Source organism: Podarcis bocagei, assembly GCF_964188305.1.
Source record: "Podarcis bocagei genome assembly, chromosome: 13".
NCBI classification, from domain to species: Eukaryota; Metazoa; Chordata; class Lepidosauria; order Squamata; family Lacertidae; genus Podarcis; species Podarcis bocagei.
Genome location: NC_138138.1, coordinates 54,886,042 through 54,909,157, shown reverse-complemented (window position 1 = coordinate 54,909,157; position 23,116 = coordinate 54,886,042). Strand labels below are relative to the sequence as shown.

The window sequence follows — 23,116 nt, the reverse complement described above, 5'->3', positions numbered from 1 at the left end:
TTGTTGATATTATTATGTATAGACCACTATATCATTATACACACACACACACACACACACACACACACACACACAGTGGTACCTTGGTTATTGAACGCCTCGGAAGTTGAACGCTTCGGTTTTCGAACACCAAAAACCCGAAAGCAAATGCTTCTGTTTTCGAATGCGCCTCGGAAGTCAAACGGCTCCCGCTGAGGTTTTTTCAATTTTCTCTATTGAATTTGCAGACCACCCTTTGCGCCTCGGTTTTCAAACGTTTCAGAAGTTGAACAGTCTTCCGGAACGGATTACGTTCAAAAACCCAGCTACCACTGTATAGTTGTACCTCGGAAGTCGAACGGAATCCGCTCCAGAAGTCCGTTTGACTTCCAAAACGTTCTGAAACCAAAGCGCGGCTTCTGATTGGCTGCAGGAAGGTCCTGCAGCCAATCGGAAGCCGTGGAAGCCCCGTCGGACGTTCGGCTTCTAAAAAAAAGTTGAAAACCAGAACACTCACTTCCGGGTTTTGATCGTTCGGGAGCCGAAACATACCAGTACCAAGGCGTTTGACAACCAAGCTACAACTGTGTGTGTTTGTGTATAAAATCAAAGTGGTTTGCTGCAATAAAAGCAAGAAACCATACAATAAAACCATAAAAATTAAAAGAGAGAGAGAGAGAGATCGATCAATAATATATCAATAAGAAGAATAAAATTTAAACAGCAGCATATAGAGCAGAAACAGGTGTGATCCAGTACAAAGTCTGTCAGAAGCACATCCTGTCGTCTTACTATCGTGGCGCTTGCTCTCTTCACCAATCAGCTGCCTAATAATGATAATAATAATAATAATTTATTATTTATACCCCGCCCATCTGGCTGGGCTTCCCAAGCCACTCCTTCCAGCTGTTTTGGATCACAACTCGGCCATGGCGTTTGGAGGTGCCAATGTACCGTATTTTTTGCTCTATAAGACTCACTTTTTCCCTCCTAAAAAGTAAGGGGAAATGTGTGTGCGTCTTATGGAGCGAATGCAGGCTGCGCAGCTATCCCAGAAGCCAGAACAGCAAGAGGGATCGCTGCTTTCACTGCGCAACGGCCCCTCTTGCTGTTCTGGCTTCTGAGATTCAGAATATTTTTCTCCTTGCATTCCCCCTCTAAAAACTAGGTGCGTCTTATGGTCAGGTGCGTAGCGAAAAATACGGTGGTCCAAAACATCTGGCGGGGAGCTGATCTATCCGGATACCTGAGTTGGGGTGTGTCTGCAGAACATAATACCCACCGACAATAAATCGCACCATCATAAATGAATAAATAAATTGCGTTACTTTACCGCTGGTTTTTCCTCTCCTCTCTCTGCAGGATTTCATGTTTTTTGAAAAGACGGGGGAAGTCGGACAGAGGAGTTCGGTGATCACAAGCTAGAACCTTCTCAAAACCAGGATTTCATTTTTTCTCGATGGACCCTTTTCCCAGTTCTGACATGACAGCAGGGGAGCGGGTTGTGTGTTTGTGTGTGTGTGTGTTTGCATGTTTGTGCAAGGAAGAGCGACGGAATAGCGTCCCCGAGCTAGGCACACGGCCCCTCGCATTGTTCGAACCCACACAGAAGGAAAAACGAGAAAAAAATTAAAATGTCCCAGGTTCCTGCTCTGTAGTGACTTGTTTCCGTTACAGCTTGAGGAAGATTTGGGCGGCCCAGGGTATTGCTTTCTGCCCGAGGCCCCCAACCCCACACCGATGGTTCTTATTCACAGAGTTCATAGACTTGTACGGTTTAAAGGGACACCCGAGGGTCATCCAGCCCAACCCCAAGTCCTCCTTCACGCGGTGCACCGTTAACCTGCGGAACTCATTGCCACAGGAAGCGGCGATGGCCGCTAACCTAGATGGCTTTAAAAAATATTAGGCAAATTCACACAGCAATGCTTCTCCATACCTGTTTCTGAAGCCGCGCGAGGGGAGAGCGGCCTTTGCGGTCTGATCCTGCTTTGGGGCTTCTCGTGGTGGGCATCTGGTTGGCTGTAGTCGAGACCAGGATTCTGGCTAGACAGACCTTTGGCCTGACCCAGCAAGAGGTGTTTAGGTGCTTATGATCTCTGGCGAAAGGTTTGGGTGTCTTGCGAAGGCCGTGTGTGGGGCTGAATCGACGTTTTCTTTGGCAGGGTCTGGATTGGGACCAAAGCCTTCTGGCAGGCTGTGGTTTTTATCCCTGCGTTTTGAGGTGCCAAAAGTGATTGGGCCTTCGAGGGAGTAGTCCATCCTTGGAACGCGAAGAGGTGGCTATTGCTGCGGCTGTTGCTGCGCACAAGGTTTTCTGCCGTTTTCGGCGCACCGAGCCTTAAAATGTAGGGAGCGAGGCTTGGAGTCTCTCAGGTCCCTTCCATCAGGCCAGCGTCTCGTTTCTGCAACGGCAGAGAGCTGGATTTAATTAAGGTTGCTTACAGAGGCTGCGGGGTCAGGTTTCAAACTCCCGACCTAGACAATAGCAAGGAGGGCGCAGGGACAGGAAGAGAAATGCGATGTTCCTTTCTGGAAACACAGAAACCAGCAACGATTCTTGGATGCACGAAAAAACATTATCCGGCCTTTTTTCAATAATGAAAAAAGAGGTGATTTTGGGCATGGGAGATTCCAGGCATCGCAATGATGAGCTGTAGCCAGGTCGTCAACATTCAATAAAAAGTTAAGAGCCTGCTGGGTCAGGATCCAACCCCATTCTCACCGCAGCCAACCGGATGCCAATTATGGGGAACCACCATCAGGATTCGAACACAAGCCCTTTCCCCACCTGTGGATTCCAGCAACTGGTATTCGGGCGCATGGCTGCTTCCGACCGCGGAGGCATAGCCGTTGTGACCAGATAGCCTTCGCCTCCTCCGTGCGGGTGTCAAATCCTCTTTTAGAGTTGTCTGGGTTGGCGGCCGTCCCTGCGGTAGGGAGTTCCACAGTTGCTCCTGCGCGAGTTTTGCGTCCCATTTCTGCGACGCATGATTCGCAAGGTGAGCGAGGGCCGCAGTCCCCAATTCTGCTCCATTTCTGGTTGTTTTCGCTCGGCGTTTGGTTTCGAAACTAGCCTTCGTTGTTTTAGGACAGGAGTCCCAAGCGGTCTTTGGACCCGAGGGCCCATTTGGAAAATTTGAAATATTGTTGTAGGAGCCTCAAAATACCCATTGTGCAGTGGCGCAGTGTGCTCTGACAGAATGAGTGGGACAGAGCCAGAGTGCGTGTCTTTATGTGTGTGTGAGAGAGAGAGAAATAGAGAGATGGAAGGAAAAAATGACTTTAAGAAAACAGGCTTTGTTGTTGTGCCGTGAGAGAAAGCGCAAGAGAGCGTGGATGTTGGATCGTTCAGCTGCTCCCCAAACCTCCCTTGTACATTTTTTTCTTGGGGGGGGGCTCACTGTCAGAACTAGGCCCTGAGCCCCATTTAATCTCTTCTGGGCTTCTGCCAAAGCCTCTGGTCTCCAAACCGAGATATCAAACCACTTCACAGATCTGCACACTGGTCATCCACGCCACATTGCCTTAACCACTAAACCCGGGAACGCCCCTATCCTTTTTTAAAAAATAAAAAAGGAATGGGGGGCTTGTTGTTGTCCCCCTCTAACGTCGGGTTTGCAGCAGCACCTCCCCGTATGCCGAGAAAACCCAACGCTTGCATAATATCACTTAACGTTCTTTGTGTTTTATATATATATATATATATATTTAAATGTTTACACCTCTGGTGTCTTGCGGTGGGTTTGGGGCACGGGAGGGGGAATAGAGAGAGGAAACGGATGGGGGTATTTTAGACCCTCCTCACACACACCCCACTGCGCCTAAAGAAAACAAAGAGGGTAAAAGTCGAAGCCTTTCGAGTTTTGAGTTGACAGCGGCGGCTCGCGAGGACGGAGGCTGCGGAGGAACGGGAGGCGATTTGCACGATGTCGGGGGGTTGCACGTGACGAAATCCAGCCACCGCCAAGCTGTTACAACTTTGGAGAGGTCGAGGCGAGCAGCAGGACAATTGACTGTTGGCCAAAGGAAATGGCTGGACAACTTGGCTCGCATCTCATCAACCTTGGTTGTCGTCTTCGGAGCTGGTGTTTAGCAGGACAGGTGAACGGGATTGTAGAAGGAGCGGTTCTTCCGGGGGGGGTGGGGAGCTGCAAGAGAGGCGAGTGCCTTGTTTCCTTGACCACACCTTCTGTTCCTCCGCAGCAAACCAAAGAATAAATGTATGTAGTTGTTCTGCAGTCCTTTGTGTCGCCTTGTAACTTTTCTCCCGTCGCCTCGACCACTCTTCTCCCGACGCCCAACAGAGTTCTTGGAATTGTAGATTTGGAAAGGGATCCCAAGGGTAATCCAGTATGCGGATGATACCCAGCTCTACCTCTGTTTCAAATCAGAACCAGTGAAGGTCCTGTGTGAGTGTCTGGAGGCGGTTGGAGGATGGATGGTGGCTAACAGATTGAGGTTGAATCCTGACAAGACAGAAGTACGGGAGGCGGGCAGGTGTGGAGGACTCCCTGGTCCTGAATGGGGCAACTGTGCCCCTGAAGGACCAGGTGCGCAGCCTGGGAGTCATTCTGGACTCACCGCTGTCCATGGAGGTGCAGGTCAGTTCTGTGTCTAGGGCAACTGTCTCCCAGCTCCATCTGGTACGCAGGATGAGACCCTCCCTGTCCACAGACTGTCTCGCCAGAGTGGTGCATGCTCTGGTTATCTCCCACTTGGACTACTGCAATGCGCTCTACGTGGGGCTACCTTTGAAGGTACCTCCATTCGGTCCCAGTATGTTTCCGAGCACAATTCAAAGTGTTGGTGCTGATCTTGAAAGCCCTAAATGGCCTCAAAGGCCCAGTAGACCTGAAGGAGCGTCTCCACCCCCATCGTTCTGCCCGGACACTGAGGTCCAGCTCCAAGGGCCTTTTGGTGATTCCCTACCTGCGAGAAGCCAAGTTACAGGGAACCAGGCAGAGGGCCTTCTCGGTGGTGGCGCCCGCCCTGTGGAATGCCCTCCCAGCAGATGTCAAGGAAATAAGCAGCTCTCTTATCTTTAGAAGACATCTGAAGGCAGCCCTGTTTTGGGAAGGTTTTAATATTTAATGCTGTATTGTTTTTCACACTCAATTGGGAGCTGCCCAGAGTGGCTGGGGAAACTCAGCCAGATGGGCGGAGTATAAATAAATTATTATTATTACTACTGCTACTATTATTATCCAGCTAATTGTCTTAAATCTGGTTTGCAGGTCACAATGGAAGGTCTACGCATCTTTTTTCCCCTCCCCCAGCGGAATTTGTTATCATTACTGTTCATTTCAATTCCACACTGCTTTATATTTTAAAGAAAGAATATCAAAGTGGTTTACATCGAATGAAAAAGTGCAGAATAAAACAAATTCAAGCTTCGAAGAAAATATTCAGAGCCTTCTCTGATGGACATTTTTGTTTCCCCATATTGATTTACCTACTTAATTTTATAGAGCTGCCCCAGAGCAGAAGGAGTCTAGGAAGGCAGTGGGGTGTAGTGGTTAGAGCGTCAGGCTGGGACTTGGGAAATCAGCACTGACCATATGGGTGAGGAGAAGAACGTAGTCGTGGTGGTTGGGGAAGAAACGCAAAGAGATTGCAGTGTGCTTCTGGGAGTAAAGGTATAGGTAAAGGGACCCCTGACCATTAGGTCGTTGCGGAGCTCATCTCGCTTTACTGGCCGAGGGAGCCGGTGTTTGTCCGCAGACAGTTTTTCCGGGACAGGGACCGAGCAACGGGAGCTCACCCCGTTGCGGGGATTCGAACCACTGACCTTCTGATCGGCAAGCCCTAGGCTTCTGTGATGTTTTGTTATTGCTTTGGAAGTCTATTAGAAGCAGCACTGGAAATGTTGATGGAAAAATTGATGCATCCATTTAACTGTGCTGCATTCTATTAAGAACATAGCATCATAGAATCTTAGAGTTGCAATCTCCTTTCTCGTAACTGGGATCCATTGGTTCAAGTCCTACTCTAGAGCAGGAGAAAAGAAGCGTGCTCCACCTTCCAGGTGACGCCCCTTCAGATATTTGAAGATGGCTATCATCTCTCTTCTCATTCTCTTCTCCAGTCTAAACATCCCCAGCTCCTTCGACTGTTCCTCATCAGGCATGGTTCCCAGTCCCTTGACCATCTTGGTCACCCTCCTCTGCACACATTCCAGCTTGTGAGCATCCTCCTTAAACTCTGGTACCCAGAACTGGACACAGTACAGTGGTCCCTTGGTTCTCAAACGCCTTGGGACTCAAACAAATTGGAACCCAAACGCTGCAAAACCGGAAGTAAATGTTCCGGTTTGCAAACTTTTTTCAGAAGCTGAACGTGCTCCGTATTGAGTGCTGCGCTTCCGTTTTGAGTGTTACGCTGAGGTCTGCCTGTTTTTGCTATTTATTTTGCGTTTTTGTGGCTGTGTGGAACCCAGCTCAGCTACTGATTGTGTGACTGCAGTACATTGTTTATTGCTTTCATTTGATGGATCGATGGCCTCGTTAGGGAGTAAGGTAAAGGTAAGGGGACCATGACCGTTAGGCCCAGTCGCAGACGACTCTAGGGTTGCGGCGCTCATCTCGCTTTACTGGCCGAGGGAGCCGGCGTACAGCTTCCGGGTCATGTGGCCAGCATGACTAAGCCGCTTCTGGCGAACCAGAGCAGCGCACGGAAACGCCGTTTACCTTCCCGCCGGAGCGGTACCTATTTATCTACTTGCACTTTGTGCTTTCGAACTGCTAGGTTGGCAGGAGCAGGGACCGAGCAACGGGAGCTCACCCCGTCGTGGGGATTCGAACCGCCGACCTTTTGATCAGCAAGTCCTAGGCTCTGTGGTTTAACCCACAATACCACCCGCGTCCCGTCACGTTAGGGAGTAAACTTCATGTTAAATTGCTGTTTTAGGGGTTGTTTTTAAAAGTCTGGAATGGATTAATCCGATTTGCATGATTTTCTATGGGAAAGAGCGCCTTGGTTTTGGAACGCTTTGGGTTTGGAACGGACGGAATGGATTAAGTTTGAGAACCAAGGTGCCACTGTATACAGGTGTGGTCTGGCCAAGGAAGAACAGAGCAGTACCGTAACTTCCCTTGGTCTGGACACAAGACTGCTGTTGATGCAGTCTAGAATTGCTGTAGCCTTTTTTGCTGCTGTATCACACTGTGGACTCGCATCAAGCTTGTGGCCTACTAAGACCTCAGGTTTTAAACATGTCCACACTGACTTGGTGCATGCATGCGTGGCGCTGCCCCCCCCCAAAAAAATTGGTAAAACACCCCTCCAAAAAAAAACAAAACTCCATATCAGTGTTTCTAAGTTGGATTTCTCATACATCAAATAAATGCAGGTGCTCAAAGCCAAATAATAGCCCAGGGGTCAGCAACCTATTTCAGCCGTGGGCCAGTCCACCATCCCTCAGACCATGTGGGGGGCTGGACTATATTTGGGGGGGGGGAATGAACGAATTCCTATGCCCCACAAATAACCCAGAGATGCATTTTAAATAAAAGCACACATTCTACTCATGTAAAAACACACTGATTCCCGGACTGTCTGTGGGCTGGATTGAGAAGGCGATTGGGCCAGATCCGGCCCCCGGGCCTTAGGTTGCCTACCTGTGAACTGTCTGAGGTGTTCAGACCCCCTTCATTCCGGTCTCCCAATTAACCTCCGTCTCCAAGTGCTACCGCCATGACATCACCACGGACTTCCCCTGGTGACATCACCACCCCAAGCAGCCTCAGCAACCCCCCCAAAAAAATAAACCCTGTTGCACCATCACACACGAACTACCTGGGCGGCAATATTTACACAGTATCTCATTTATTCACTCATTTACACCATATTTACAAATGCGACACACACATTATACACCTTCAAGTTAGACGGAAAAGTGTGGAGAGGGGGATATGTAATCTGATCACTGCTGTCTGTCGGACTCCTCTGTCATTTTGGACTGGAAGGACGGATCCTCTGTTGGGTCTGTTCCTCCCTGCAAAAGCAGAACGTTACCAGCGCAGTACGGATGGGTTTACTCAGAGGGAGAGGCCACGTGTAAGGAGAGAATTATCAGCCCAAAAGACAGCGAGGGGAAGCAGCAAGAAAGACTGTGTCGCTGCGGAACTTAAAATTGCAGTGCCGCAAAGCACAGTGTAAGACATAAACAAAGCAATAAAAATGCAATTAAAAACCGTACATCATGCAGAACAGTACGTTGCGATTCCTACAAGAGGCAGAAAGGACGACTGAAGGCTTCGCTGAAGCCCTCGGCAATTTTCAAGTGGTCCGTAGGGAGAAGGGGAAGTTTGGGAACCACTGACTTAGAGGTAATATCTGTTGTGTTCGGGGAAATGTGCGCAGCGTTGCAAATTCAAATGCAGAGGGAAGGAGAGAGGAATTCAGATTTGATATCCCGCTTTATCACTACCCTAAGGAGTCTCAAAGCGGCTAACAATCTCCTTTCCGTTCCACCTCCAGCGCTGCTTGCTTTCTATAGGATTTTTATTTTTGCAGGGTTTGCAGTGATGCAGAACTCCAGGTCGAGATGCGAATTTAGTCTTCTCAGCAAGAGCAGAACCTTAAAAAAACAGGGTCCTTTAACACTAAAGGAACATTGGGCGGGGATCCTTTCACCTGCCTTTTCTTAATGGACAAACGAGGAGAGAGAGGGAGACAGAAAAGTCACAAACGCCTCTCTGCTGTGGGCGGAGTTATGGAGTTAAACAGTTGGAAGGGACCCAAGGGTCATCTAGTCCAACCCAGCCGCAAAGTCGACAAAATGGATGAGTTAGAGCAGCCGTTCTCCAACATGGTTAGCTGCCTTGCACCAGGTCCAGCATCATTTGGCTGAGGCCAGTTGGGGAGCCCTAGCGGAGGTGGTGTGATCTGGAGGCAAGGGGAGCAATTTTAGCTACTGAGAATAAATCATCTCACCCTTTGGGCTGATTGGGGCCGATTAAAAGAGTAAAAGGATGGGTCACTCTGGAGAAGGGGGAATTGTTCTTTATGCTCAAAAGTTAAGTACCATATTTTTCGCTCTATAAGACGCACCAGACCACAAGGCACACCTAGTTTTTGGAGGAGGAAAACAAGAAAAAAAATATTCTGAATCTCAGAAGCCAGAACGGCGAGAGGGATCGCTGCGCAGCGAAAGCAGCAGTGCCTCTTGCTGTTCTGGCTTCTGGGATAGCTGCGCAGCCTGCATTCGCTCCATAAGACGCACACACATTTCCCTTTACTTTTTAGGAGGGGAAAATGAGTCTTACAGAGGAAAAAATACGGTATTTAGGAACAGGAAAGTGCTTCAATTTCGAGGAGGGCTGTCTTAAGCATATTCAGCACCGTGGTGCAAAGATCTCTCTGGCGCCCCCTTTCCCAGAGTTGACCTTTTTTTAGGGCTGTAGGAGGCGGGCAGCTGCTGGAGGGTGGCTCCTCTGGCGCGGAAGAGGCGGAGGCTGGATGCATCGTGCCGCGGTGACCATGGCAGGCAGCACACCTGCGCCGAGTGAACGAGGACGCGTGCGCCGCTCTTGCTGAGCATTGGCTCGTTTCCCCCCCCCCTTTTAGCCTTCTGGCGCGCCGCAGAATTCTGCACGTGCAGACTAAAAGGGGAAAAACCGAGCTGGTGGGAGCGGCGCACGCACCCTCGCGCTCTCAGCGCGCTCGTTCGGTGTTCCCCGGACTCTTGCCTGGCGCCCTCCAGAACTTGGCGCCCTGCCGCCCCGCGCCACTCGCCTCTATGGGTAAGAAGGGCCTGGTTTCGAGAGCACAGAGGACAGGTTATGTTACCTATGACGGAACTTCAATGAAATCTAAGTCAAGTGGAAAGGAAACATTGGAGCACCCCAAATCATTTGCACAGAAAATAGTAGATCTAACAAATTATTGTTGTCGTCATTTGTCTCCTTTCTCTCTCCGTATTTATTGGTTTTATCTGTACAGTTGTACCTCGGATCCTGAACGCCTTGCAACTCGAACGTTTTGGCTCCCGAACAACGCAAACCCGGAAGTGGGTGTTCTGTTTTGCGAACATTCTTTAGAACCAGAACGTCCGACGCAGCTTCCGATTGGCTGCAGGAGCTTCCTGCAGCCAATCGGAAGCTGCGCCTTGGTTTCCGAACGGTTTGGAAGTCAAACGGACTTCCGGAACGGATTCCGCTCGACTTCTGAGGTACGACTGTATTATTACTGCGACATCTGAGAAAGGGCCTAGGCGTGATCTTGCTGGCAGGCTTTCCAGTGGGGCAGCTGGTTGGCTACTGGGAGAACAGGATGATGAACTGGGTGGGCCATGGGTCGGATCCAGCAGGCCCTTCTAGGACTCGCATAAAGGCCCCTTGCACTTCTGAGTTCTGCTGAGGGCGCCAGGTTGGTGGAAGCCGCATGAGAGCCAGGGGGCAGGATTGCCGGAGGTCTCGCAGAGTCCCCCCAAAGCCCCATGGCGGGTCAGCGAAGATTCGCCGCCTAAGGGAGATGTGTTGGCCTCGCTTTGTGTTTACGACAAGCTTTGCTGCTTGGAAGACGTCAAACGGAGGCGCCTTTTCGTTCTGTCTCTGAAGGATTTCACACACCCCCATCCTCCGCAAAGCGCAGGTCAGGTCCGCAGGCCCCTGCTGAGCACATAGCGTGAGGCCATGGCCAGGTTCCAGCGGTGTTTCTCCAGGATCCACCGGCACTCTTCCCGGGAGTGAGAGCTCAAGTGGAAGAGCTGGTTCACCTGCGGAACAGAAGGAGACCACGTCAGAGGGACCCAAGACCGGAAAGGGTTTCTGGGGGCAGCTATTGGGCCACTTCTGATCTGCAGAACTGACACTTGGCACAAGGGGTTGACGCACCTGTCTGTTAAGCAGAAGGTTGGTGGTTCGAATCCACCCAGGGATGGCTGTGGGCAGGATTTTCTTCCATGGCAGGGGGTTGGACTGGATGACCTTTGGTGTCCTACAATTCTATGAAATACCCGTTCCACATTTGCAAGAAATCGTTCTTATAGTGCACAACTATGGAACTCCCTGCCTGTTGACACCAGGCAAGCGTCTTTGCTGTGCTCTTTCGGCACCTGCTAAAAACATTTTTGGTTCAAAAAAGCTTAGACGCTTAGAAAGTTTTAATTTTTTTTTTTAGCCTATTGTTACTTTTAACCTTCCAACAGTCTTAAAATGGTCTCTTGATTTCCCTTAGTGATCACTTTGGTTCTTCTGTCCTTTTCTCTACAATCAAGCAGTAGATAAATTTCACAAAATAAATAAACGAACGGTAGAAGGAATGAATAATAGAAGGAACAAGGAAGGAGATTGTGACTCAAGAGCAGGAAGAATTTTCTGATAGTAAGAGCTGTTCATAACGATGTATGGAAATGAGAGCTGGACCATAAAGAAGGCTGATGGCCGAAGAATGGATGCTTTTGAATTCTGGTGCTGGAGGAGACTCTGGAGAGTCCCATGGACTGCAAGAAGATCCAACCTCTCCATTCTGAAGGAAATCAGCCCTGAGTGCTCACTGGAAGGACAGATCCTGAAGCTGAGGCTCCAAGACTTTGGCCTCCTCATGAGAAGAGAAGACTCCCTGGAAAAGACCCTGATGTTGGGAAAGATGGAGGGCACAAGGAAAAGGGGACGACAGAGGACGAGATGCTGGGACAGTGTTCTGGAAGACACCAGCATGAGTTTGACCAAACTGCGGGAGGCAGTGGAAGACAGGAGGGCCTGGCGTGCTCTGGTCCAGGGGGTCACGAAGAGGCGGACACGACTAAACAACAACAGCTTCTTTGATGTAGCTATTGTTAGTTTTGTTAATCTTAGGGCCAGGAAGAGAGTTCAGGAGGAGAATTCACAAAGAGATGGTAAGTACTACCCATCCTTCCTCTCCTTTTTATTGCTGTTTATGACCTCCGGAGTTTCCTAAAAGCTTTCCTCCTCGTTTCCTATTTTATTTACTGTGAATTACATATGCATGCTCAAGTAGGAAATAGTAGTCTTTGTAGTTAACAGGATTTCTTCTGATCTAACTTTGTCCCACGTGGGGTTTTTGAAATGCTCAGAGAAAATCTGATTGGTTCTTACAAACACTGTGTAAAAAGTTCTTTTGTGAATAAAACGACCTGGGCCAAGGGGTGGAGAGGGAATTGCTGTATTCTTTGCTCTATAACACTCACTTTTTCCCTCCTAAAAAGTAAGGGGAAATGTGTGTGCGTCTTATGGAGCGAATGCAGGCTGTGCAGCTATCCCAGAAGCCAGAACAGCAAGAGGGATCGCTGCTTTCAGTGCACAGCGATCCCTCTTGCTGTTCTGGCTTCTGAGATTCAGAATTTTTTTTTTCTTGTTTTCCTCCTCCAAAAACTAGGTGCGTCTTGTGGTCTGGTGCATCTTATAGAGCAAAAAATACGGTATTATACGCAGTCCTCCCAGGTCAAGCCTCGTGTGTATTTTATTAATCAGAGTCCAATCCTTCCTTGCTTTGGGAACGCCACACCCAGTTTTCGTGTTACATCAGCTGTGCCTGCCGGGGTCTAATGGGGAATATTTGGGGAAGGCCCAGCGAGAGCCCCGTCTCTCCGTGGAACGGGGGCCAGGGCGCCGCTGGAGAACCGGGCCTCTCACCTTTAGCAACTGGCTGGCTTTCTGAACATCCCAGCCGCTCGCCCTCAAGGCCTCGTGGCATTCCTCCGTCGTGGCGCCATGGACCTTGTCTTCTACCTGGGGAGGCAAACAGCCAGAGTCAAAGGCAAAATATTCCCAGGGCGACCTCCTACAATCTGGTGCGAGCAAGATGTCAGGGAGGGGAAAAGATTTGAATCATAGACTTGTAGAGCTGGAGGGGAACCCTGAGGATCATCCAGTCCAACCCCCCCTGCAACAGAGGAATATGGAGCTGTCCCGTATGGGGATTGAACCTGCAACCTTGGCGTTATCAGCAGCACGCTCTAAGCAGTTGAGCTATACGGTGGTCCAATCATTGCCCCACCCATTATTGGTTCCTGCAAGGGGTTGGGCTGGATGACCTTTGGGGGTCCCAGCGCTGTGATTCTGCGATTCCATGCATAGAATTCTATTACTGTTTCCTATGATCCATGGGGGGCCCCTAACTTTCCATTATTATTATTATTATTATTATTATTATTATTATTATTATTATTATTATTATTATGTTATTATTAAATTGAATTTATATACCGCTGTACACCCAGAGGTCTCAGAATAAAATCAAGATATAAAACCACAGAATACAGAATAAAGTTAGACTGGATGACCCTCGGGGACTCTTATAAACTCTATAGCTCCACCTCTCTTTCAAATCAGAACCAGTGGAGGCAGTGAAGGTTCTGTGTGAGTGTCTGGAGGCGGTTGGAGGATGGATGGCGGCTAATGGATTGAGGTTGAATGCTGAAAAGACAGAAGTACTGTTTTTGTGGGACAGGGGGCGGGCAGGTGTGGGGGACTCCCTGGTCCTGAATGGGGCAACTGTGCCCCCGAAGGACCTGGTGTGCAGCCTGGGAGTCATTTTGGACTCACCGCTGTCCATGGAGGCGCAGGTCAATTCTGTATCCAGGGCAGCTGTCTACCAGCTCCACCTGGTACACAGGATGAGACCCTATCTGCCTGCGGACTGTCTCGCCAGAGTGGTGCATGCTCTGGTTATCTCCCGCTTGGACTACTACAATGCGCTCTACGTGGGGCTACCTTTGAAGGTGACCCGGAAACTACAACTAATCCAGAATGCAGCAGCCAGACTGGGGACTGGGATCGGCCACCAAGACCACATAACACAGGTTCTGAAAGACCTCCATTGGCTCCCAGTACGTTTCCGAGCACAATTCAAAGTGTTGGTGCTGACCTTGAAATCCCTAAACGCCCTCTGTCCTGTATACCTGAAGAAGCGTCTCCACCCCCATCGTTCAGCCCGGACGCTGAGGTCCAGCGCCAAGGGCCTTTTGGCGGTTGCCTCATTGCGAGAAGCAAAGCTACAGGGAACCAGGCAGAGGGCCTTCTCGGTGGTGGCGCCCGCCCTGTGGAACGCCCTCCCATCAGATGTCAAAGAGAAAAACAACTACCTGACATTCAGAAGACATCTTAAGGCAGTTCAGGGAAGTTTTTAATGTGTGACATCTTAGTGTATTTTTGGTCTTTGTGGAAGCCGCCCAGAGTGGCTGGGGAAACCCAGCCAGATGGGCGGGGTACAAATAAATTATTATTATTATTATTATTATTATTATTATTATTATTATTATTATTATTATTACATTTCTAGGACTTCCTGCTGCTGCCTTTGGCATCGTTTGGTCAAATTTGTGCCCTCACCTCCTTGATCTTCTTCTCGATCTCCGCCAGGGTTGGCCTCTGTCCGCCAGAAGGGGCTGGGGGCGTCGCCCCTTTGGGGGGTGGGGGTCTGGGCGGCCGTTGCTCCTTCTCCCTGGCCCCCGGAGGAGGGCCCTCGGGCTTGGGCAGGGCCCAGGAGGGCAGGGCTGGATTGGGCAGGCGGGACAAAGGCTTCCGACCCCGTGGCTCCAGCTGCTGCGCCGGAGGTCCTGGCAGATCGCTGAAACGGCGCTGTTGGGGAGGGACGTTAGGAGGGTCCATTTTGAATGCAGGAAGCCGGGTTTTTGTGCGCAGAACGCTGAAGTCCGAAAGAGACTCCAGGCTTTTGGAGAGACCTGGAAGGAAGACCAGAAAGAAGCAGGGGTGAGAGAAAGGTGGCGCTGCATATTTTTGGGAGAGAATCGGGATTTATTTTATTTTTTAATTTGCATTTTATTTGTTTGTTAACATTCGCATATTACACCGGTAAACATCACAGGACTGTAATATAATTTCCAAACATGTATACAAAAATTATTTACAAATTTTATATACCTAGAAAGAAAATGAAACAAAAAGAAAAAGGAAGAACGAAGAGAAAAAACAAAAAGAAACACCCCCCCCCCCAAATCATTTACAGTGGTACCTCGGGTTACATACGCTTAAGGTTACAGACTCTGCTAACCCAGAAATAGTGCTTCAGGTTAAGAACTTTGCTTCAGGATGAGAACAGAAATCGTGCTACAGCGGTGTGGCGGCAGCGGGAGGCCCCATTAGCTAAAGTGGTGCTTCAGGTTAAGAACAGTTTCAGGTTAAGAACGGACCTCCGGAACAAATTAAGTACTTAACCTGAGGTACCAATGTACATAATAACACACTAGACTTCCTGTCTATTCCGTTGTATATTCTTTTTTTTTTACAAATGAATGTACTCTTATTATTGTATATTTCTTTACATTTTATCTAATACATTCCTGTATCAATATGTGCTCTTAGTCTTAATTGTCAACTCAGTCTCACTCCAATCAGGAAATAAGCCAGGGCCAGATTTAGGTCTGGTGAGGCCCTAAGCTACCGAAGGTAATGGGGACCTTTATATGTCCAGCTGTCCTTTGTCAACAACAAATTGCTGCTGTTTTTAGGGTTGAATATATGCCATATGGTCATTTATGGACCTCATAGGTATCGAAAGCCATTTGCCCATGTTGCCCTGCAACCAGTCCATGCAGAATTTAGGCACCCTATATATAGAAAGGAGCAAACCTGTGATATTTGAGGGAGCAGGCGAGCAGGCGGGGCCCATGACTTACACCCTAGGAGCCTACACAACACAAAACCCTGTTGCTGTAGGTAGGTTTTATTTTATTTGTTTTTTATCTTATATTATGGAAATGTACATCCAGGTTTTTTTCCCTTTAAATTTGTTTGGGTCCCCCCAAGAGAGTGGGGCCCTAAGCTATAGCTTGTTTAGCTTATACGTAAATCCGTCACTGAGCCCAGGACCAGGACTCTTGAGTTCTATTGTTAAGTATACTTGGTTTAATACACACTGTTACAAGAAGTAGATTTAATGAAGCTTTAACATGGGATAAGATCTGTCCATTCTGAAGGAAACCAGCCCTGAGTGCTCACTGGAAGGACAGATCCTGAAGCTGAGGCTCCAAGACTTTGGCCACCTCCTGGGAAGAGAAGACTCCCTGGAAAAGACCCTGATGTTGGGAAAGATGGAGGGCACAAGGAGAAGGGGACGACGGAGGACGAGATGGTGGGACAGTGTTCTCAAAGCTACAAACATGAGCCTGACCAAACTGCGGGAGGCAGTGGAAGACAGGAGTGCCTGGCGTGCTCTGGTCCAGGGGGCCACGAAGAGGCGGACACGACTAAACAACAACAAGGATTGCTGTATTTCAAAGAAGTGGAAAAGTTGTCAAGCTATTTCTGGATCCCCGATACGTCCAGGAAAACGAGCCCTAACGTGGGAATATGCTGCTGGAACATTCCTAAATAGATCAATGATTAACTAGTGAATGTTCCCTATTTTGTGTGTTCCCTACTTTGAGTGGCAAATCTTGCAAGGGTGGTTTCTGGAATAGAAGCCGATGCCTAAGGGCCAAGGTGTCATCGCTCCCCCCAATAAAAGATTTGAGGCCTCCCCCTCAAGATAATGGGAATTGCCATTCAAATGGTGCTCCAGCAACTTCTCTCAGAGAGACTTAAGTTGCTTGATCACCTATTATTATTATTATTATTATTATTATTATTATTATTATTATTATTATTATTATAGAGTGCAGACACTCACGAGCCAACTGCAACAGCTGCTTGCCTCCAGCTCGATTCTGGGGATTGGAGTTAACCGCCCGCGCTTTCGGTTTCTTCCTAGGGTAGAAAACAAACAACCCTCTAATTACATATATTTAAAATAGTGATGATAATAATTGCATAGCTTTACTAATAGCTACTCCCCGGACCAGCCTTCCGGTGAACACGAAATCCTGAGCCGCCGATCCATTTGAACCCCTCCACCTGCAACTTTTAGAGCCTCATCTTCCTGCCGAAGCAGCTCAGAACATTTCCCTTTCTAAAAACATTGTTGCCAGGAGCTTATTGGTTTCAATGGCCAATTAATTGCTTCTTTTATTCCTTGCAAACTGCGTCGCAATGCAGTCGAAGGCGGTTGGGGCAAGTCTCACCCCCAACCACCAGGGGGCAGCGCATGTAATGCTGCAGGGTCCCTGTGCATGACTCCCTCTGTGTGTGTGCGGGTGGCGCTGTGGTCTAAACCACCAAGCCTCTTGGGCTTGCCGATCAGAAGGTCGACGGTTCAAATCCCCGCGACGGGGTGAGCTCCCGTTGCTCGGTCCCTGCTCCTGCCCACCTAGCAGTTCGAAAGCCAGTGCAAGTACCGTATTTTTCGCTCTATAAGACGCACTTTTCCCCTCCTAAAAAGTAAGGGGGAATGTGTGTGCGTCTTATGGAGCGAAGGCAGGCTGTGCAGCTATCCCAGAAGCCAGAACAGCAAGAGGGATCGCTGCTTTCACTGCGCAGCGATCCCTCTTGCTGTTCTGGCTTCTGGGAATCAGATTTTTTTTCTTTCTTGTTTTCCTCCTCCAAAAACTTGGTGCATCTTGTGGTCGGGTGCGTCTTATGGAGCAAAAAATACGGTAGGTAAGTAGGAAGGGAAATAGCATTTCCATGCGCTCTGGTTTCCGTCACAGTGTTCCGTTGCGCCAGAAGCGGTTTAGTCCTGCTGGCCACATGACCCAGAAAACTGTCTGCAGACAAACGCCGGATCCCTTGGCCTGAAAGCGAGATGAGCGCCGCAACCCCAGAGTCGCCTTTGACTGGACTTAACCGCCATGGGGTCCTTGACCTTTTTACATGCATGCACACATGTACGCTAGAGTAAGGTTACCAGATTTTTTTCAATGAATCCGGGGACACTTTTCAACTTCAATGGATTTTGTCAGGGGTAAAGGTAAAAGTAAAGGGACCCCTGACCATTAGGTCCAGTCGTGACTGACTTTGGGGATGTGGCGCTCATCTCGCTTTATTGGCCGAGGGAGCCGGTGTCCAGCTTCCGGATCATGTGGCCAGCAGGACTAAGCCGCTTCTGGCGAACTAGAGCAGCGCACAGAAACGCCGTTTACCTTCCCGCCGGGGTGGTACCTATTGATCTACTTGCACTTTGACGTGCTTTCGAACTGCTAGGTGGGCAGGAGCAGGGACCGAGCAACGGGAGCTCACCCTGTCATTGCGGGGATTCGAACCGCCGACCTTCTGATCGGCAAGTCCTAGGCTCTGTGTTTTAACCCACAGCGCCACCCGCGTCCCCATTTGTCAGGGGACTGTTTTGTAAATCTGGGGACTGTCCCCGGGGAACGGGGACGTCTGGTAACCTCACGCTAGAGAAGACCGTTCCCCATTCCCACCCCCCTCATCACGACGACGTACTCCTCTATCCGGTCCGGAGCCCCCCATCCGCGCTCGGGGTCGATGTCCCCGTGTCCCAGGTGCACGAAGGAGCTTCGGATGGGGAGGCTGATCTGCGGCGTGCCAGCAGGGGGCGCTTCGTCCTCCGGCTTTGCTATGGACGACGGGAAGATCCCCACCCTCAGGGTCCGCCTGTTTTGGCCTCGCCACGTTGAGGAATCGGGGCTGGAAGAGAGAGAGGGTGTGGGTCAGAGAGATCAATCCCTGCCCCACCTGATGCTCCACCAACCACTGCAGAACATGAGTCCACAGAATCAGGCCAATGGCCCACCGAACCTCGTCTCCTTTTCTCACATTGGCCAACCAGGTGCCCAAATGGGAAACCCGCAAGCAGGATTCGAACTCGAGAGCCAATCTCCTCTCCTGCAGTTTCCAGTGTTACGGAAATTATGGGGGGGGGGGCCCCACATCTTTAAAGTTTTTAAATGTTACAAATATTATGCCTGAATGTATCCTTTCAACTTGACAGCTCAGGGAAGTTACCTAGCTTCAATTAATAATAATAATAATAATAATAATAATAATAATAATAATAATAATAATAATAATAATAATAATAATAATAATTTGTTATTTATACCCCGCCCATCTGGCTGGGTTTCCCCAGCTACTCTGGGCGCAAAACACTAAAATTCAATAACCTATTAAACATTAAAAGCTTCCCTAAACAGGGCTGCCTTTAGGTGTCTTCTAAAAGTTTGGTAGTTGTTGTTCTCTTTGACATCTGGTGGGAGGGTGTTCCACAGGGAGGGCGCCACCACCAAGAAGGCCCTCTGCCTGGTTCCCTGTAACCTCACTTCTCGCAATGAGGGAACTGCCAGAAGGCCCTTGGAGCTGGACCTCAATATCTGGGCTGAATGATGGGGGTGGAGATGCTCCTTCAGGTCTACTGGGCCTTTGAGGCCGTTTAGGGCTTTAAAGGTCAGCACCAACACTTTGAATTGTGCTTGGAAACGTACTAATATAAATATAAAATAATATAAAATCAACTCCTTTGCCAGTTTCCTCCATTCCAAAGCTATTTCCCCCTTGAAAGGGACTCCAGGAAGTTCCCAGAGGTGACAATTGCTGAGCTGATTGTTGGCCAAGGAAAGCCTAATGCCATCCCCGGACTTGCCAAGGGGTCCAGACATGCAAAGGAAGTTCTCTTGTACTTTGGGTGGTGGGACTTCAGAGGTGTTTGCCTCTGCTCATCTTATACCTGGGTCTTGCCCTGCCATGTCTGCTTATGCTAATCTTGCACCAAGGACTTGTCTGGACGTGTTTGCCAAGGCTAAACTAGTGTAACCCCTGCCTACCCCTCCCCTTTTGTGACATGTCAGTGATGTAGCAATGAGGCTGTACAAACTGTATATTGTGGGAAAGTTTTAAAAGTTTTTGTCACCCCATCCTTGGGGTTCAAAATTCCTCGGCAATTTTGGAATCTTTTTGCCCAACATGAAGCTCGAATTAATATTATTATTATTAATTATTATTATTATTATTTATTTATACCCCGCCCATTTGGCTGGGTTTCCCCAGCCACTCTGGGTGGCTCCCAACAGAATATTAAAAACACGATTAAACATCAAACATTAAACGTCAAGCATAATAGCCTCTCTTGATGGATGGAGAGAAAGAGAGAGAGAAAGAGGGAGAGATGGGGAGAAGGGAGGGAGGGAGGGAGGGAGAAGCCAATAGCAATAAAGCTTATTTACCAGCTCCATCTGGTACGTAGGCTGAGACCCTATCTGCCTGCGGACTGTCTCGCCAGAGTGGTGCATGCTCTGGTTATCTCCCACTTGGACTACTGCAATGCGCTCTACGTGGGGCTACCTTTGAAGGTGACTCGGAAACTGCAACTAATCCAGAATGCGGCAGCCAGACTGGTGACTGGGAGTGGCCGCAGAGACCACATAACACCGGTCTTGAAAGACCTAGACTGGCTCCCAGTACGTTTCCGAGCACAATTCAAAGTGTTGGTGCTGACCTTTAAAGCCCTAAACGGCCTCAAAGGCCCAGTATATCTGAAGGAGCGTCTCCACCTCCATCGTTCTACTCGGACGCTGAGGTCCAGCTCCGAGGGCCTTCTGGCGGTTCCCTCACAGCGAAAGGCCAAGTTACAGGGAACCAGGCAGAGGGCCTTCTTGGTGGTGGCACCCGCCCTGTGGAACGCCCTCCCATCAGATGTCAAAGCAATAAACAACTACCTGACATTCAGAAGACATCTGAAGGCAGCCCTGTTCAGGGAAGTTTTTAATATGTGACATTTTAGTGTATTTTTCATCTTTGTTGGAAGCTGCCCAGAGTGGCTGGGGAGACCCAGCCAGATGGGCGGGGTACAAATAATAAATTATTATTATTATTATTATTATTATTATTATTATTATTATTATTATTATTATTAGAGAACGAAAGGGTCAACGAAGGGAGATAACTGCCAGAGGGAGGTACAGACTGAGGACTAGACACTTGAAAAATCAACAACACGAAAGCCAGGTCAGGACACATGGAGTCTTTAGAGAAGGGTTTCCTCTGGCCCCAGCACCCCGCTTCCAAAGGGGACCCAGGCGTCCTAGACTCACCTGCCTTCAATCACCGTGATGCCATCGTTTGCCTCCAGACGCAGCCAGCCGGGTTCGTTCAGATCCTGGGACGCCTTCACTTCCTTGGGACGGAGCTGCGTTGGAGGGAGAGACAGGACGGTGGAGACGATGCCCAGGGGACCCTGAGGGTTATCTAGCCCAACCCCCAGCAATGCAGGGATCTTTTGCCAAGCACAGGACTCGAACCCACAACCCTGAGATTCAGATGCTCTGCCCCCCGCCACCCCCTTGCCTCTTAGCGCCCCCCCCAGCCAGGTAATTCCATGGCCCCAGGGGGTGCTGCTGCCCATTTTGGGACCCATGCAACAGTCACCTCCAGGCTTGACTACTGTAATTCGCTCTATGCGGGGCTGCCCTTGAAACTGTCCCAGAAACTTCAGTGGGTGCAGAATGCTGCAGCGAGGCTCCTCAGGGGGTCTCTGCCATGGGACCATATTCACCCAGTGCTTTACCAACTGCACTGGCTCCCAGTGGAGTACAGGGTCAGGTTCAAGGCGCTGGTCTTGACCTTTAAAGACCTTTGTGGCTTAGGGCCCTCGTATTTACAGGACTGCCTCTCCTGGTCTGCCCCGCAGAGGACCTTAAGGTCCATGAATAATCATAGTTTAGATGGCCCTGACGAAGTCAGATTATCCTCCACCAGGGCCAGGGCCTTCTCAGTGGTGGCTCCAACCTGGTGGAATGCCCTGTCCCAGGAGACCAGGGCCCTGCAGGATTTAGCCTCCTTCCGTCAGGCCTGTAAGACAGAGCTATTCCGCCTGGCCTTTAATTTGAATTCAGCCTGATCTTTTATTCCCCTTCCTTCCCTTCCCTCCCCCTCCCCTTTTTATGAAGATCACCCGCTCTGGGATCCCACAGCTAATTCTCCTCTGGTCTCCTCGCTGGCCCAAATAGGACTTATTTAGCCAGCTAGCCCTGGGGATCATCTAATGTTTATCGGATGGATTTCCCCCCTAAATTGATTTTTGAATTCTGAATTTCTTGTTATTCACGTTTTATACTGTACCGTATTTTATGCTGTTTTTTGTTGCATCAATTAAGTGTTTTAAATTTGTTGTTAGCTGCTCTGAGCCCGGTTTTCTGAACCGGGAAGGGTGGGGTGTAAATAAAAATTTATTATTATTATTATTATTAAAGTCTCATTTTTAATGGGAGAAATTCGCACCCAGGTCAGCTTAGCCACCGACGGTTTACCTTCTCTCACCTCTTGCAGAAGGCTGACAATCTCCCGGAAGCGGGGTCTGTCCTCTGGGTTGTGGGCCCAACATTTCATCACCAGGGCATGGATTTCTCGGGGGCAGTCGTCGGGGCGTTCCAACCGTCGGCCTTCCCTGTCAATCTTCATCATGATCTGGTCGGGGAGGAATGGATGGGAAACGACAGCATTTAGGTCCCCGTTTCTCTACATTTGCACCAGACGTAAAACTTCCATTAAAAGCACTCAAAAGTTATGTTTCATAGCCAGGCAGCAGAAAATTATAATACTCACATCTCACAGAGGGAACGATGGTATAAAAACATTAAAAAAACATACAGTCAAATTGTAAAGAACTCTAAAACAAATTATAAAGAAAAAAACTTTTATCTAAAATGTACAATTTGTTATTAGATTGGGAAACGAAAGACGAGCTTGTCAAAGGCTGTATGACACGCTGGGCAATAGATAGAGGCAGTGCCTTTTTCCCTAAAAAATTTCCCTACTCTCATTTTGACTCAAGAAAATCACCATTTTATAGTTGGAAAAGGGAAAAATAAATGCAGTCAATGGACGAAAGTACAAAGATTCACTAAATGTTTAGGGGTATGCGTACTACTGCGTCCCCCCAGAAAAAAGCACTGGATATAGGGCATAATATAAATTTTAATATCTGGGGATGCATTCAAAAAATCTACACTTTCAAGATCATCCACTGGCCTTGTTTCTTGCCCTTTAAAATTAAAAATACAAACATTTGGATCTCCGTCTTGCTACAGTCGCACACATTTATAAAAATCAGCAATTCTCTACATGCACGGTCTCAGAATCTTGTGACGCCGCGAAGCCTGCAGATTTGCTGCAGCGGCATCTTTTGCGAGCCACAGTCCACATCACTGAATGCGGAAGCGGTTATCTTTCAGCAGCGCATATCTCTCTTCTGCCAGTCAAAATAAGAACTGGCAGCGCGCTGGCTCATAGGAGGTGGAGCACCAAACATCTGGCAGGGACCAGGTTGGGAAAAGGCTGTGGTGATTCATCGTGCAGGCGACTAAAAACCTCGGACGTTA

At 48.9% G+C, this 23,116-nt stretch overlaps 2 protein-coding genes across 5 annotated transcripts in view; one reads left to right on the top strand and one right to left on the bottom strand.

The window, feature by feature from the left end:
• The window catches only part of PLSCR3 (phospholipid scramblase 3), a 30,417-nt gene extending 26,197 nt beyond the window's left edge, over window positions 1-4,220 (top strand). For all 4 annotated transcript variants that reach the window (XM_081168136.1, XM_081168139.1, XM_081168138.1 and 1 more), the window contains one exon: window positions 1,342-4,220. In XM_081168136.1, coding sequence (XP_081024262.1) covers window positions 1,342-1,404 — 63 coding nt within the window. In that variant the 3' untranslated portion in view covers window positions 1,405-4,220. The remainder of the gene's footprint in view (window positions 1-1,341) is intronic.
• A 5,236-nt stretch (window positions 4,221-9,456) lies between these two features.
• Window positions 9,457-23,116, bottom strand: part of TNK1 (tyrosine kinase non receptor 1) — a 44,116-nt gene continuing 30,456 nt past the window's right edge. The window contains exons 8-14 of the mRNA XM_081167919.1: window positions 22,056-22,202; window positions 20,831-20,925; window positions 18,228-18,431; window positions 16,576-16,652; window positions 14,277-14,629; window positions 12,579-12,674; window positions 9,457-10,699 (exon numbers count right to left, since the gene is read on the bottom strand). Of these exons, the coding sequence (XP_081024045.1) occupies window positions 10,577-10,699; window positions 12,579-12,674; window positions 14,277-14,629; window positions 16,576-16,652; window positions 18,228-18,431; window positions 20,831-20,925; window positions 22,056-22,202 (1,095 nt within the window). The 3' untranslated portion in view covers window positions 9,457-10,576. The remainder of the gene's footprint in view (window positions 10,700-12,578; window positions 12,675-14,276; window positions 14,630-16,575; window positions 16,653-18,227; window positions 18,432-20,830; window positions 20,926-22,055; window positions 22,203-23,116) is intronic.